This window comes from Pseudorasbora parva, chromosome 13 (assembly GCF_024679245.1).
Source record: "Pseudorasbora parva isolate DD20220531a chromosome 13, ASM2467924v1, whole genome shotgun sequence".
In the NCBI taxonomy this organism is placed as follows: domain Eukaryota; kingdom Metazoa; phylum Chordata; class Actinopteri; order Cypriniformes; family Gobionidae; genus Pseudorasbora; species Pseudorasbora parva.
In genome coordinates, this window is record NC_090184.1 from 2,932,210 (window position 1) to 2,950,046 (window position 17,837).

The following is a 17,837-nucleotide window of genomic DNA, read 5'->3' on the forward strand; positions in this document are numbered from 1 at the left end:
AATTGTGGAATGTTGTTAAAGAATCATGGAGTGGAATAACAGCTGAGAGGTGCCACAAGTTGGTTGACTCCATGCCACACAGATGTCAAGCAGTTTTAAAAAACTGTGGTCATACAACTAAATATTAGTTTAGTGATTCACAGGATTGCTAAATCCCAGAAAAAAAAAATGTTTGTACAAAATAGTTTTGAGTTTGTACAGTCAAAGGTAGACACTGCTATTTTTTTGAACACACCCCTTTCAACTAATTGCCCAATTGCACAGCCTTAAGAGTGTGCATATCATGAATGCTGGGTCTTGTTTGTTTTCTGACAATCTACTGAACCTACTGGTAACTTGTTTGCCACGTAGCAATAAAAAAATATACTAAAAACCTTGATTATTCTGGTTAGTCACATTGTACTGCTATTATTTTGAACAAGACTGTATATATATATTATGTTTCCGTAATAAGCAGTTTTAGCTTAGAAAAAAGAAATCATTAGAAAACCAGAAGAATGCCTGCAGATAAACTGTTAAGGACAGGCATGATTTCACACAATAGTCAATGAAAATATAGTTCCAAACAGCACACCAGTAGAAAACACTTGCACTAGTCTGACAGGAGTTGTGTGGGTATTATTACATATATATTTGTTTTTGAAAGAATAGGTTGAACATTTTCCAGTAATCTTAATAGTACAGTTCATTGCTGCCATCTATTGGAGGTTTTCATTTCGGCAACCCGGTTCAAATGAGCTTTCAAGATGTGCACGATTTTTGAAAAGAAATTCAGAATATACTCAAGTAATGCATCCACTCTACTATGATTCTTTTTATTTTTTATTGTATATAGGCTATGCTAAACCCATGTTAGTTTTTACTGTTGTGATGTTAGTTTTTATATTTATTATTATTATAATTTTTTTTATTAAATCACAAACCAAATAGTATTTTCTTGATATTCTTCAAGGAAAGATATGCTTATGCACTATATGTTAAATAGCAATTAATGTGCTTATCGGGCATTAGACGTGCAGACGTTCAGACGTGCAGACGTTCTCCACACGTTCAGACGTCCAGACGTTCTCCACACGTTCAGACGTAATCCACACGTTAACTTCTAACGTGACGCCACCGTGACGTCTGCATAGATCAACAGCTACACGTTACTGACGTGTCTACGTCAGGTAATATTTGCGTGTACGTCTCCATATAAAACAAATGGAGACGTACACGCACGTATACACGTGTGTTATCTGTCGTGCTTTTCAGTCTCGTCGCCGAATGGAACATTCAGAGCGCCATAGATATAGGTGTACAGATGATGTATAGGTGTACAGATGATGTATAGGTGTACAGGTGATGTATAGGTGTACAGGTGATGTATAGGTGTACAGATGATGTATAGGTGTACAGGTGATGTATAGGTGTACAGGTGATGTATAGGTGTACAGGTGATGTATAGGTGTACAGATGATGTATAGGTGTACAGATGATGTATAGGTGTACAGGTGATGTATAGGTGTACAGATGATGTATAGGTGTACAGATGATGTATAGGTGTACAGGTGATGTATAGGTGTACAGGTGATGTATAGGTGTACAGGTGATGTATAGGTGTACAGATGATGTATAGGTGTACAGGTGATGTATAGGTGTACAGGTGATGTATAGGTGTACAGGTGATGTATAGGTGTACAGATGATATAGGTGTACAGATGATGTATAGGTGTACAGGTGATGTATAGGTGTACAGATGATGTATAGGTGTACAGATGATGTATAGGTGTACAGGTGATGTATAGGTGTACAGATGATGTATAGGTGTACAGGTGATGTATAGGTGTACAGATGATGTATAGGTGTACAGGTGATGTATAGGTGTACAGATGATGTATAGGTGTACAGATGATGTATAGGTGTACAGGTGATGTATAGGTGTACATATGATGTATAGGTGTACAGGTGATGTATAGGTGTACAGGTGATGTATAGGTGTACAGATGTTGTATAGGTGTACAGGTGATGTATAGGTGTACAGATGATGTATAGGTGTACAGATGATGTATAGGTGTACAGATGATGTATAGGTGTACAGGTGATGTATAGGTGTACAGATGATGTATAGGTGTACAGGTGATGTATAGGTGTACAGATGATGTATAGGTGTACAGATGATGTATAGGTGTACAGGTGATGTATAGGTGTACAGATGATGTATAGGTGTACAGGTGATATATAGGTGTACAGATGATGTATAGGTGTACAGGTGATGTATAGGTGTACAGATGATGTATAGGTGTACAGATGATGTGTAGGTGTACAGGTGATGTATAGGTGTACAGATGATGTATAGGTGTACAGATGATGTATAGGTGTACAGGTGATGTATAGGTGTACAGATGATGTATAGGTGTACAGGTGATGTATAGGTGTACAGGTGATGTATAGGTGTACAGATGATATAGGTGTACAGATGATGTATAGGTGTACAGGTGATGTATAGGTGTACAGGTGATGTATAGGTGTACAGATGATGTATAGGTGTACAGGTGTACAGGTGATGTATAGGTGTACAGGTGATGTATAGGTGTACAGATGATGTATAGGTGTACAGGTGTTGTATAGGTGTACAGATGATGTATAGGTGTACAGGTGATTTATAGGTGTACAGGTGATGTATAGGTGTACAGGTGATGTATAGGTGTACAGATGATGTATAGGTGTACAGGTGATGTATAGGTGTACAGGTGTACAGGTGATGTATAGGTGTACAGATGATGTATAAGTGTACAGGTGATGTATAGGTGTACAGATGATGTATAGGTGTACAGGTGATGTATAGGTGTACAGGTGATGTATAGGTGTACAGATGATGTATAGGTGTACAGGTGATGTATAGGTGTACAGGTGTACAGGTGATGTATAGGTGTACAGATGATGTATAAGTGTACAGGTGATGTATAGGTGTACAGATGATGTATAGGTGTACAGGTGATGTATAGGTGTACAGATGATGTATAGGTGTACAGGTGATGTATAGGTGTACAGATGATGTATAGGTGTACAGGTGATGTATAGGTGTACAGATGATGTATAGGTGTACAGGTGATGTATAGGTGTACAGATGATGTATAGGTGTACAGGTGATGTATAGGTGTACAGATGATGTATAGGTGTACAGGTGATGTATAGGTGTACAGATGATGTATAGGTGTACAGGTGATGTATAGGTGTACAAATGATGTATAGGTGGTGTATCTCAATTTAACAATAAATTACACTTTTGACTGGTTATGTGGTCCAGGGTCACATAAAAAAATGCCATTGATTTATATGAAAAAGTTAATCAATGTATTTTATTGACAAAATAGAGTTTGTGAATTATTATTATTATATATTTTTTAATATCATAACATTTTAAGCTATCATATGGTCATGTTACAATGAACCCCTCCTATGGGCCACGTTGTCACATTTCACTTCCCTTCTTTAGGGGTAAATCAAGAAAAAAGTATAAACTCTATTAATGAAACAAAACCAAATAATTGTACTAGAGTTGTGGGTAATAATGTGGGGAATAAAAAAATACTCTGAACCCCAAGTGGCAAATGCATTACATAAACATGGTCATATTGCAAAAAGATTTTACTATGTGGGAAAATATAAACCAACTACATTTGCTGCAGTGTTGCTTTCAGAGCAATATAGGATTTTTTACAGTATTTAACAGCACTTTCACTGCCTCGATAATGCAGAATATACATGAAAATCACATGTCAAAATCACCCATATAAAGACAGCAGGTCATGATGCAAATTTAAGAGCTAGCCTGGCTTTCTCAGAGTGATGCTGACTTAGATATCTTAACTTCAAGATGCACACACACTTATGTAATAAACTCTAAGTGCAGAGTCTGACGCAACAACACCACAGACTGAGCATCAGGTGTGCATGATATAGACTTACTTTGCATCATCCTTTACGGGTCAGGGCTGTTTTTGCAGCAAAAGGGGACCAACACAATATTAGGATATTAGGTCATAATATTATGCCTGATCGGTGTTAGGTACAAAACCATTTAAAAGGTTTCAGTAAGTTTCTTAAATGTCTTTTAATGAAAGACGTCTGAGTTTAAATGATCAAAATACAGTAAAATAGTGAACTATTCCTCCAGTGTAAATCATCTGTTCTCTGTGTGAATATATAGTAAAGTGTGATTTATTCCTGTGATCAAAGCTGAATTTATCATCATTACTCCAGTCTTCAGTGTCACATGATCCTTCACTTATCACTCTCAGATGAGGATCTGATGATCAACACACATTTATGATTATTATCAGTGTTAAAAACAGTTGTGCTGCTTCATATTTTTGTCTGAATACTTCAGGATTCTTTGATGAATGGAAAGTTCAACAGGACAGATGTTACATTTTTTATTTTACTATAGCTATTTATTTAAAATAGGGATCTTTTGCAACATTATAAAAGTCTGTACTGTCATTTTTTAAGACAATCTATTTAATGCATGAATCAAAAATATTGCAAACTTTATAACAGTTTGTGTTGCCACTTCTCATTTGTTGCTAAAAGCACAGGGACAGGTGATGAGAATCAGTTGAAGACTCATATTTATTTTTCTTTCTATTTCAGACACATGAGGTAATGCAAAACATCTTTGGTTGAAACTGATATTTCATTGTACATTTATATATATCTGTATAAATGGCTCTTTTATTGTGTTTAATACTGAGCATATTGTCTAAATGCTCACACAACACACATACAAATACCACCTTAATTAAATATATACATTCTCTTTTACTATCTTACCATATTTACAAGTCACCCCTTTACAATGAGCATCCATTCACTGTTCAAGTCCGTTAAGTACGAAAAGATATAAAAATAAAGCTGCCTCTTCTTAGTATTAACAGGAAAGTAGTCCGCTGAGTTTGTGGAAGTGTTGGTGCTAGGAAGCGGAGTGAGGTTTTCTGTTGCGTTTAGCCCGTCGGGTCGGTGGGAAGCTGATGAACTCGAAGTGTTTGGGTTGGTCCGAGTTCGGGAAGGGAAGAGGACCTTTGTGGAGGCGCTTGATGAAGTGAACTTCCCGCTGGTTCTCCCTGGTTTTGGAAGCCTTGATGGGCCGACCCTTTCTGCTGAAGGCCACGTACCAGCCTTCATATTTAGCGTTCTGGAAAGCGGTGTAGTTGTTCTCCAGAACGATCTCGGTGAAGATGCAGTCTCGTCCCCTGCCGTTGGGCTGTGAGAAAGACAGAAGAAGTCACAGGTTATTTCACAGGACTTCAAAAACAATTTTTATGGAATATTGCAGTTTATTATAATTGATTAATCCATGCACATTATTGTTTTTATGTTGAGCAACCTGTCACTCACATGAGATTCACCAATAGCAAACCACAGCCATCCAATTCAAGAAGCTTTCTCTCTCACACACACACACACACACACACACACACACACACACACACACACACACACACACACACACACGCACACATCAATAATATTATTTATTTATTATTTACCCTTCAGTAAATTCAGGTGTTCAATCCCTTCATGGCCACAGGTGTATAACTCAAGCTCTAGGCCTGCAGACGCTTCTACACACATTAGTGAATGAATGGGTCGCTCTCAGGAGCTCAGTGAACTCAAGCGTGGGGCCGTGATAGGCTGACACCTGAGCAATAAGTCCATTCCTGACATTTCCTCACAACTAAATATTCCACGCTCAACTGTTAGTGAGATTATAACAAAGGGGAAGCCATTGGGAACAACAGCAACTCAGCCACGAAGTGTTAAATCCCAGAGCGGGGTCAGCGCATGCTGAGGGTCACAGTGCGCAGAAGTCACCAACTTTCTGCAGAGTCAAAAGCTCCAGACCTCCAAACTTCTGTGGCCTTCGGATGAGCTCAAGAACAGTGTAGAGAGCTTCATGGAATGGGTTTCCATGGCCGAGCCGCTCATCCAAGCCTTACATCACCAAGAGCAATGCAAAGCGTGGGATGCAGTGGAGTAAAGCAGCCGCCACATGACTCTAGAGCAGTGAGACGTGTTCTCTGAGTGACCAATCACGCTTCAGTCTGACAATCACATGGATGAGTCTGGGTCTGGCGTCTGCCAGGAGAACGGGACTTGCCTGACTGCATGTGCCAAGTGTAAAGTTTGCTGGAGGGGGGATTGTGGTGTGGTTTTTTTCAGGGGTTGGGATAAAAGGATATTGCTTCAGCATACCAAGACATTTTGGACAATTTCATGCTCCCAATTTTGTGGGAACAGTTTGGGGACGGCCCCTTCCTGTCCCAGCATGACTGTGCTCCAGTGCACAAAGCATCAGTCCATAAAGACATGGATGAGGAGTTTGGTGTGGAGGAACTTGACTGGCCTGCTCAGAGTCCTGAGCTCATCCCGATAGAACAGCTTTGGGATGAATTAGAGCGGAGACTGAGAGCCAGGCCTTCTTATGTCTGTACTGCAGTAGATTTGGAGGTCTATAGTCTATTTTGATGGGTATATTTTTACACCGTGATCAGTTAAAGCTACAGGCTTTGCTGATGTTTCACTAATCTTACAAAATAACCAATATGACAGAGGTCTTCCCTTGAGAAAAAGAAGCACACTTAGCACACTTTTAAAAAGCATAATTACCGGTATTATGTAAGTTTTATACTTCAAAAGAATAGACTTGAGTGCAAATAACTTTTTTTAACACACTATTGCATGTTACTTGCAATTAACTGAAAATATATTACACTGTAAAAAAATTTAAAATGTAAAATGTAGTGGTAATTTTCTGCCAGGACATTATCCAGGAATTTTACAGAAATTTCCATTAGCACTAAAACACACTGCAATGCGTAATTCAAGATACAAGTAAACATACCTGGAAAAAAAAACAATATGAAAAATTCCTTTATATTTACACAGTATATTGTGCCCAATTTTTACTGAATTATTATGTTTTTTATTTTGAATAAATGTATATGTAATATATAATTCAGACTCAAGTACCTCTGTATATGTAATTTCATAATTACTTTTTTTTGTCTTTGAAATATGGTTAAAATTATGGCTGAATGTACTGAACAAATTATGGTGAACTAAAATTTAAAGTAATACTGTATATTTCAAACTTGTCATGTCATGTATTTAAATATATTTGTAATTACACATTTATAATCATGAAGTTTCAATTTAGTACATTTAAAATATTAACTTTATGTAACAAACTACAGTTTGAATTCTAATCAAGTATAATCAACTTTAAAACAAGTACACTTCTTTAGAGCATGACAAAAGATGATTAAAACTTAAAAGTAAAACATTTGAAGTTATTACAAAGTGTATTTTTACTCAAGTATTTTTACTCAATATACATATATATATATGTTTATGTACATTTAAAGGTGGGGTAAGCGCTATCTGTTAACCGTTGTTATTTCAAATCACCAAAACAAACACGCCCCTACCCCCAAAAGGGTCTCGCCCCTATTTTGATAGCGCCGCCCCACACATACGTAACCCAGAGGCATCAACGGCTACGGCAGAATCTCTGTGTATCTAATCCAGGTCGAATATTCAATGAAAAAGTCATCCCCTCTATCACAAAAACGCAAACCGTTCTCATGAACAACTCGATAGAACACAAGCCGACAGTCCAGCTAACGACATATTACAATTATGACTGGATAAGGGTTATATAGATCATGAAAAGAGTAAGCAAACATATATTAGGAGTGTAGTATCTTACTTGTCGGAGACATTGTGTGAGCTGACGCTTGAAGCACACGGTGAGGAGATTTAGATGCTCCATACAGTGTGGAAATGAACGGGTCTTTATCATCGCTGAAGTGAGACACAATACGATCGCAAATGGACTAACAAGCGAACATGACACACGAGCATAGTCAAGCAGCATATATTAGGCTAGTTCTCGACTAATGTCCGTCATGTGTGACTCGTTTGTTTTGAATAATGACGTGCACAGAGCGAGAGCGAGCGCTCTTCTCACCATCAATAGTAGACACGCCCCTTACCTGCTGATTGGCCACAAGTTTGTTATTCCACTCGGCCCGAGTCCTTTTTCTAAAACGGTTTTGAAATAAGACTTACCCCACCTTTAAGGACACTTGTTTTATAAAGGTTGGTCTGAATACTGACACCTATGGATGATTATGATGTTTATTATTATGCATGTCACTGCTGTTCATGGAGGATAAAACTAAAACAGCTTTTATTATTTAAATCAGTGTTTCCCAACCACGATCCTAGAGGCACACAAACACTGCACATTTTGCATGTTTCCCGAATCAAACACACCTGATTCAAACGATCATCTTATTAGTGGAGACTCAAAGACCTGAGATGGCTGTGGCAGATAAAGGAGACGTGTGCTTCCAGGATCGTGGTTGGGAAACACTGATTTAAATGACAGACTTTGTTTTGTTTCATAATTCCAAATTTCCAAAAGGCATTGAAAATGCTTGGATCTGATGTAAGCCAGTGCGAACACTCATTATTTGTGCCCTCGTCTCTCAACACAGATCAGGGCCGTCCTGATGCGCTCACTGTCTCCATCTAGTTGTCCCAGCACTTTGTCTCATTGCAAATCCATAAAGCTGAAGACATTTTTTCCACTTCCGTGAAGGAAGAAGTGGCTTGACATCTGACTAAACACAGAATGCGTGTGAAAGCCGTTTCCTCTTCAGGCCTGGCAGTCGAGTCTCAGGCAAACACACACTGACCTTCGATGCCATTCTCACTGTCTGTAGCTGTAGATCTACATGTCCTGCTCCGCTTCACTAGTCCTGACATTCACAGGATGGAAAAGAGCATTTTGATAACTCTTTTGTCTTTCGCAGGAAACAATCAAATGAGTTTGGAGCGACTTGAGGGAGGGCAGATTATGTTACATTTGTATTTTAAACAATATTTTCTTCCCTAAGTGATGTCTGACCTACAGAAAAATTGCCATCATTGCCCTTTATTACAAATAGTATTAAAAATTTTGTACGCATATTGCGCATAGTTGTGCTGGAATCAATTGTTTTAGTTGTGAAAATGCAATGAAACAATTTATGACCAGGCTGTCATACAAAGATATTGGCCCTCATTTATCAATCTTGCGTAGAAACGGGTGTATATGTTGGCGTAAGATTATGCTTACACTCCTCTCACCGCCTGATTTATGAAACTGTGCGCACCTCTGCAATTCAGGTGTACGCAATACTTGCCCTTGATAAATCCCGCGGCTGAAAACGATCGTCATTAGAATAACACGCCCCTATATATTCAAGTCTCTGCCTCCCGCACGCCCTCATTTTACGCCATGGACAAACAGAAGACGGCAAAGAAACGAAACTTCTCCGACGTGGAGATCGGGCGCGCTCAATCATCTCTTTAGTCCACTTAGTCAGGGCACTGATTAGGACATAAGTCAACGGGCTGACTCCCTGATCAGTGCTCTGACTACTGAACTATTGAGATGATTGAGACGCGCCCATCGAGACCATCACCAGGGAAGTGGAAAAAAACCCGAAATTGTTTTATTTGGGAGTTTAAAGAGTGGGATTAAAGGCGCTCACAAAAACAAAATATGGACCCAAATTACGAGTAGCTACTGTTAGTGTGGGGGTTGAGAAGCGCACTCCAGCAGTTTAAAGCTGTTTGAATGATAAATTACCATCACAATGCATTATTTTACAGCACGTTTTGAAACAATTAGCATTTAATTTCGTATCACGGCACATGTATTGGGGTGTACAATAGTGATGATGATGTGATGTGGAGTAAGATTCATTCACATTAATAATTACATGACAATTTGTAAGATTCTTCTTCTTATTATTATGATTATTATTCTTAATGACGCTTGTTATTTAGAAGAAAATGCCGTTTTTATTGATATTATTATTATTTAAAAGAAGAAGGCCATTTTTATTATTTTGTCAGTCTGAATTATTTTAGTCTCAGTCCGTGCGCAGCTGCTGGGCCAGGCGCGGGCCTGAAACGTCAGATAAAGCGCACAGGCTCGCGACTGGAGGAATACATATGCCTACAGATCAAACACTTTGGTAAAGTCACACAAATTAAACATTGACGTTCATGTTACACAAAAATAAACACTAAATGTTGTTGTTGTGGTTTTTAACAGTGGGTCATATAGCATATCTTGTCAGTGCGTTTTGTGGTGTTAGGAATTGTTTTTCTGCGCATTTTCGCACTAACTCAAACGTGCGTACACCACCTCCTGAGCTGGCGTAGGATTTGAGCGTGCCGTACGCCAACGTCCATATTGATAAATCTCAAAGTCACCGTGGGTTTTGGGTGTACGCAAGGTGTACGCTGGAAATTTGGTGTACGCACTTTTGATAAATGAGGGCCATTATGAACACATGCGAAAACAAGAGAGAACCAATGAAATATTAGTAACTGATTATGTTGTAGATTTAGTTTTTTATGCATATTTTTGCATAGTAAAATCAAACCTGTAGTTTGAATTTTACGCTAAATAATTTAACCAAGTTTTGTTCTTCATTCATATTTAAAATGTATAAAAATATAAAATAATTATTTAATATATGATGGTTATAATGGAACTTGTAGGGCCATTAAAAAACACCTCCTGACATTATTTTTTGTCCACTACTGTATATCCGAGTGAAACAGCCTCACAAACAAGAACAAATGTAGGGCGGGGCTTGATTTTGTCCACGGGGAATTGATTGGATGATTGTGGTTTGTTATTGGCCGATCTCATGCTTTAAATCATGCAACCTAATTATCAAAGCTGAAAATACACTTGCCCCAACAAAAATTAAATGTGCTTTCCAGGGAAATCTCCAAGCAAGATAATGGATAGGTTACATACCTTGCCCACCAGTTTCCCCCTGCGGTTCATACAGAGGTATCGGCCACTCTCTGCTCCTTTGATCCGAACTCTGCTTCCGAAGGTATCCGTCTCCACATAAAGCCTGGCTGTAATGCACCACAAGTGTTTCACCAAACAAAATACTGCAGCCTTGAATAGATCCAGCCACTTATCAATATCATATAAAACTATACCATAAACATAATGAAAACATACCAAATTTAGCTCAATATTCAAGTAATTCTACCTGACCTAAAGTCCTGTTACACTGAGATGATATGGCAAGCTGTTTTAACCTTTATTCATTCCCAGGATATGATTTCTTGGTATAAACGATTCAATTTTGACTAATTAATACGACAATTCTTGGTATATAGAATTAGATTTCTACTAGTAACAATGGCCATTTTTGATATCAAGATTTAAATGAGTAAAAACTATAAATCGTAAACTGGTAAAAACTATCATTCTTGATCATTCTTTATTAAAAAAATGTCACTAGTTAAATGTAGCCATTGGCTGCCATTCAAATTCAATTGTTAATATAAAAAAAATGTATGAATTTGTTGAAATTCCAATTGCACATATCATAAATACCATAAAAATAATATCTTTAAGAGAAATAATTACTTTGTTACAAGTAAAAATGTAAATTCTTGATATCAACATCTCAATTTTTACTAGTTCAAATGTTATTTCTTGATATCTGTAAGTGTATTTCTGATATCAATAATTTGGAGAGTAATTTCAGATATCTAAAACGGCTTTCTTCCTAGTAACAATCACATACATGATATCAGAAATTAACATAGTCACAAGTGACAATCAAAATATTGATATAAAAAATGAACATTTAAATAGTAGCAATTTAACAAGTAACAAAGTAATTGCCTATCAAAAATTATGATTTTTACTAGTGAGAATTGATATGTTAATATGTGATTCTGATATGTGAAACCGGAATTTCAACTAGTAAGAAATCAAACATTGATATCAACAATTGATTTTGAATGGCAGCCTATGGTGAAAATACAATTACAGATATCGAGAAATAAAGTTTTTACTAGTTGAATTTTTTATCAAGAGATCAAGAGATTTCTTTAAGTGATGATCTTGATTTTGATCATTGTTGAAATCAAGAATTCATATCCTGGGAATGAATAAATGTCAAAATGGCTTGCCATAAAAAACATCATTTTTGAAATCAATAATTACTTTGTTAGGCCTACTAGTAAAAATATAAATTCCTGATATCAAGTACTCAGTTGTCACAAGTTAAAATGTTAATTCTTGATATCTCTAAATGTAGCCTATTGTTTGCACTAGTAACAAAGTGATTTCAAAAATGTTTTTTTACTTGTAAGAATTGTAATTTCTGATGTGAAATTGGAATTTCAGCTAGTAAGAAATCAAATCTTGATATCAACAATTGAATTTGAATGGCAACCTATGGTGACATTTAATTAGTGAAAATATAATAACCAAGAACTATAGTTTTTACCAGTTGAAATGTAATTCTTGATATCAAGAATTTACATTTTTAAGTGTAGAAATCTAATTTCCGATTTCAAAAATAAGCATTTAACAAGGGAAATTTGAAATGTTGATAGCAAGAATTCATATTCTGGGAATGAATAAAGGTTAAAACGGCTTGCCATATTTCAGATATCAGAAATAACAAATGTAACACACTTACAGATATCAAGAATTAGCATTGTAACTAGTGGGAATAAAATAGTTGATAGCAATAAATATCCTGGCAATGAATAAAGGTTAAAACGGCTTGCCATATTTCAGATATTTGAAATAACAAATGTAACACGTTGAAATACATTTACAGATATCAAGAATTAACATTTTGACTAATTAAAATGTAATTGTTGATTGCGAGAAATTACATGCGGTCATAAAACGTTGAAGTGTGCAATGAGTGATAGGTCAATATTTTTAAGATTTCAAGAATATTTAGTTATGTATGCACAGCGCGATGTCGTGATGTTTCAGGATGACTGGTCGCAAGTCGAATCAGTCTCATTTCCCCTTGCTGTTTGGAGCAAATTAACACATCCTAATCAACACAAAGGGAAACGATTAAGCAAATAAATGCCTTTTGAACTATATCAGCAAGTCCCCTTTCAGCCAATAACCCAATCAGGCGTGAAAACAGCCCTATCTGCACCGAAACCCAAAGTGAGTGAATTATATTTTTTTACAGCCCTATCTGCACCTTCACCCACCGTGAGTATGGATATTTTTACTTTTAAATATGAATTCTCTCTCTCTTTTTTTATACTTGCATCCTATAATATGTAGCCTATATGTTTTAGAAATTTTTTAGACAAGCCCAACCACACTTAGAGAAAAGTGTTCATTCAGGTTCATAGAGCCATAGGGTTCTTTACTCAACTCCAAAGAACCGTTATGCTAAAAGGTTCTATAATGACAAGAAAGAACCCTTTTGGCACTTAAAATGGGTTCTTCTATGGGTTCCAAATATGTAGCGCCGATAGAAACTTTTAAGGTTGTAGCTATCCTATTGAGAATTAGCACTAAACTATAGGCTATGCTACGCATCATTTGCAGGACTTGGTTGTAGCTATGTATGCATTGTCCCTGTTAAATAAATAAATAAATAAATAAATAAATAAATAAATAAATAAATAAATAAATAAATAAATAAATTTCGCGACTCACCGAAAGTGTTGCCGTCCTCCGCGTTCGCGCTCACCCTCCGGCCCTGGATCTGCACGTGTCGGCCACTCGTCCGGCTGTAGAGCTGGTAAACCCGAACCTGCCGCCGGCTCAGCTGGTCCGTCAGTGAGCCCTGTTCCCTCACATACTGCTTAAAATTAGGAGAAGGGTGATTCTTCTCCCCCTTTTCGGTGCAAAGGGAAAATAAGATCACATATATCTCTCTCTATGTTGCTGGAATAGAAAACCCTTGTTCGTTTTGTAAATGCCAGCGCTGATCTAACGCTATAGTTAGGCTATAACCGAATCAATAGATTTAGATGTGATTTAGGCTCATAGGGGCCCACTAGAGGGCCTCAGTAAACTTAAAATGAGTTACAATAAGTGATCGATGCTGATTAGAATGCTAAAACTTGTCAAGTAAACTAACTTCGTTTACTATGCCCCACCAATAACATATAGGCTCAGTTTGAGAAGCTTTATAAGGCAGCTTTTTATAACTACTTGCTAAGGCTGGCTAATAGCCTAATGGTTCCTGACCCTAATCATGTCACGATGAGTTTGAATTACTACCATCAAATCGGAGGTACAGAGTCCCAAGATTCAACAATGTGAGGCTGAAACACACTTTTGTATATCAGGCTATCTTAGAGTTGAATAAATCACTTAAGTAGAAATTCACAGTATTGAAAAGGTGGATTAAGTGTATGTCTGTTTGATGTTTGTGGGCTGTTGTAAACATAGTTGTGCAAGGAAATTTTCAGACTTGTTTGACAATAAAGTATTATATCATATTATATTATAACATATCATATTATTAAAACTTTTGATCGATTTTGAAGCTTGTCTATACAGCTTGTCCAAAAAGGTTGAGAACCATTTCTAAATTTAAACTGAATGCACTTACCATATGCATGCAATTTAAAGTGAAACAATAATTAGGACATTAAAGACGAACACAAACAAAATAAAATGATAAATATTTACCTGCGCGTGACACCACACCACGAAGAAGTGAAACGAGCTACAAAGCAAAAGTGAGAAAAGCATTATATAATTAGATAATATACAAGCCATTCAATCGCTCTCATGCGTTACTTTGAGTTCAGCAAAGACCGCCTTCTTATCGAAAAATAAATACATATTTTCAATAGGCTATATAATTATTGAGGTGCTTGTATGGGTCTTTCCCCACGCAAGCGCCAAAGACATTATCTAAAGAACTAGAGAGTAAAACATGTAGGCTATGCAGAGTCTATAAAGTTCTTCAAACTGCGTAATTAAGAGTATATAGCAGCTAATTATCAATACTCACATGTACAAGCAGCGCTGATTTATTCCATACATTGTGTGAACGCAAAGTGTGCTGTCGTATATCCAGGGTTCTCCTGAATGATAATCCAGCTGGCTGTGATCTGCTGATTAAACGAGCCGAGTCAAATCCATACGCCGGTGTAAAGACTGCAGGAGCGCGACAGTTTTAAAAGCACCTCAGATGCGCGTCTCCGCAAAAACACACACGCAGATAAATCCGATTAGGACAAAACCGATCCACATATAGTCCAGAAGATGATGGAGTTCCATCATATATGTTTTATCGCAATGCACGTCGCGCAGTCTTCATTGCACTGGCGCTCTTGATGTTGTGTTGGCGCTGTCACTTGCGCGCTCTCCCGTCTGGATGCCTCGAGATCCCTCTCGTGCATGCGCGCTGAACCCCTTTCCCCCTTTGGAGACTCGTGCACTTTAACCCCCCTGGCCTTGCTGTGTTCTGTGAGATGAACACATGGAGGTGTATCTACAGAAGGCTATGCAAACAAGCACCAACTTCTCCAAGAGACCTTAAAGTCTTAGAGGCTCCTGGTGTCTCCAGGTTTCACCCGAGCTCCCATCTGACGGATGATTAATCTGTCCAAATGAACTCTGATGTGTTCAGATCATCCTCTGTATTTAAAGCTTTGAGGGTCTTCAGAAAGGGGTGTGCCGTCCTGATGTTTGCCGGGCCCCATCTCAGTGTTGGTCTATCCCCATGAAGGGGCCGCGGCTCACACCTTTTGCTAACCTGGCAGCTCTAATGAGATAACAATGGCAGGCTTTAATCACAGGACTCCTGCGGGCTTTTGTTAGCTCCTGCAGAATCAACATCAAGCACTAACGATATAACGTCAACAGGATGCTCGCTTTCCGACGCATAGTTAAGTTGCATCAGGGCAATTAGTGCTGTCTTGTGAGTGTGACCATAGCAGAGGTCCCTCACTTGGGTCTCTCAAATGAAAATGTGTGTGAACTTTTCAAACCCAACCATGTAAGACATGTTCCTGGATCAACATTCATGTCTGAAAATGCATTCGTAACCCTATCCCATCCCAACCCCTAAAGCTAACCCTACCCGGCCACAACGTATCCCTACAATTAATATTAGAGGGAAATTATATGTGAATTACACTGATGTAGAAGCCTAAATATTATATAAACTGTGAACGTGTCCCTCAAATTTGATTAGTTGATTGGAATGTTTTTCCAGGAACATTCACCAGATTATACTGTAAATAAGGGTTTCTTGATTTTGCTTCAGAACTCAAACCACAATATCGACACACACACACACACACACACACACACACACACACACACACACACACACACACACACACACACACACACACACACACACACACACACACACACACACACACACACACACACACACACACACAGCCCCTAAACCTACCCATCACACACACACACACACACACACACACACACACACACACACACACACACACACACACACACACACACACACACACACACACACACACACACACACACACACACACACACACACACACACAGCCCCTAAACCTACCCATCACACACACACACACACACACACACACACACACACACACACACACACACACTGCCCCTAAACCTACCCATCACAGGAAACATTCTGCATTTTTACTTTCTCAAAAAAAACTCATCCTGTATGATTTATAAGATGTTTTCCTCATGGGGACCAAAAAATGTCCCCACAAGGACGTAGGGATTACCAGCCCACACACACACACACACACACACATTTTTTATTTATTTTTGTCTCACAACCTGCCCGTGTTGGCATATAATTTGTCTCGTCAATATGGGCTAACAGGTGAAAATATTGTGAAAATCAAAGTTTGATTGGATGAACCAAAATCCAGGTTTGGGCCAAGTTATGCTGAGGTGTCTTTTATTGGATGCAAACTTTGCATGTCAAAACAAACCATTTAGAAAGCATTTTCCTTCTTTTTCAAAAGTCAGTGAGCCTAATTATTTTGCCATCATTACCATTTGAAGCATCACAGACCGTGACACAGAATTGAATGTTTATTTACAGAAAGTGTTTGAATTTGAGATACTTCTTTTTTATTACATCGAGGCCATTTGTATTCAGTTTATTAATGGCCTAACTTCTTGAGGGAATTTAAATTTGTTAACTGTCCATCTGACTGGGCAGGATGGCGACAGACTCTTGGCGTTTATTGCAGAGTATTCTCCACCCATCAGTTTGTATTTTGCTAACGACAGACAGATAGTCAGGAGGGTGTGAATAGTTATTGGCGATAAAGACGAGCGAGACAGGTGTGTGTTTGATGTGAATGAAACTGGAGGACTGAAGGAGGGCATTCTCAGGGCTTTGTTCTAAATCTCGCAGGAGTCTAAACTCTGCACACGTTTCTCCACCGGTGTCTTAATTTATATTAAATCTAGATTAATAACGAGTATTATATTTTCAAAATGTATCTGATTAGAATTGTATTAGAATTTAGTCAGGTTTTTTTCTGTTATTGCTTGTTTTTGTTGCTTAAATCCAGACAGAACTTTGTTTCTGCTCTAATTTTGGAAAAAAAAATTCCTGGATGAAATTTAGGAAAACAATTTGGAAGACATTTTGGGGAAAACATTTGAAGAATTTTTTGAAGACATTTGGGAAGAAAATGTTGAAAAACAAATTGAAAAAAAAAAAATGTGGAAGGCATTTTGGGAAAAAATTGGAAAAATTTTGGGAAGAAATTTGCGAACAAAATGTGGAAGGAATTTTAGGGAAAAAATTACGAGATTTTGGAAAAAGTGTGAAAGACGTTTTTGAAGAAATTTAACGAAACAAAATTGAAACACATTTTGGAAAAGATTTCGGAAGAAATTTTTTTGGGGGGGGGGGGGGGGGGGGGCGACATTTTGGAAGAAATTGGAATAAATGTTCGGGGGAAAATCTGGAAGACCTTTT

General features: G+C 37.7%; 1 protein-coding gene across 3 annotated transcripts; it reads right to left on the minus strand.

Moving 5' to 3' along the window:
• Nucleotides 1-4,337: 4,337 nt before the first annotated feature.
• Nucleotides 4,338-15,497, minus strand: fgf17 (fibroblast growth factor 17). 3 transcript variants are annotated; one of them, XM_067412962.1, is made up of 5 exons: nucleotides 14,880-15,497; nucleotides 14,552-14,588; nucleotides 13,568-13,715; nucleotides 10,874-10,980; nucleotides 4,338-5,245 (listed from the first exon to the last, which is right to left on the minus strand). In XM_067412962.1, exons 1-5 carry the CDS (start codon nucleotides 14,909-14,911, stop codon nucleotides 4,955-4,957), a joined length of 615 nt encoding a protein of 204 aa, XP_067269063.1. In that variant the 5' UTR covers nucleotides 14,912-15,497; the 3' UTR covers nucleotides 4,338-4,954. The 3 variants fall into 3 exon arrangements, with proteins under 3 accessions (XP_067269063.1, XP_067269064.1, XP_067269062.1); XM_067412963.1 differs by having other exon boundaries at nucleotides 13,568-13,712; nucleotides 14,880-15,496; XM_067412961.1 differs by having other exon boundaries at nucleotides 13,568-13,748; nucleotides 14,880-15,496.
• Nucleotides 15,498-17,837: the final 2,340 nt, after the last annotated feature.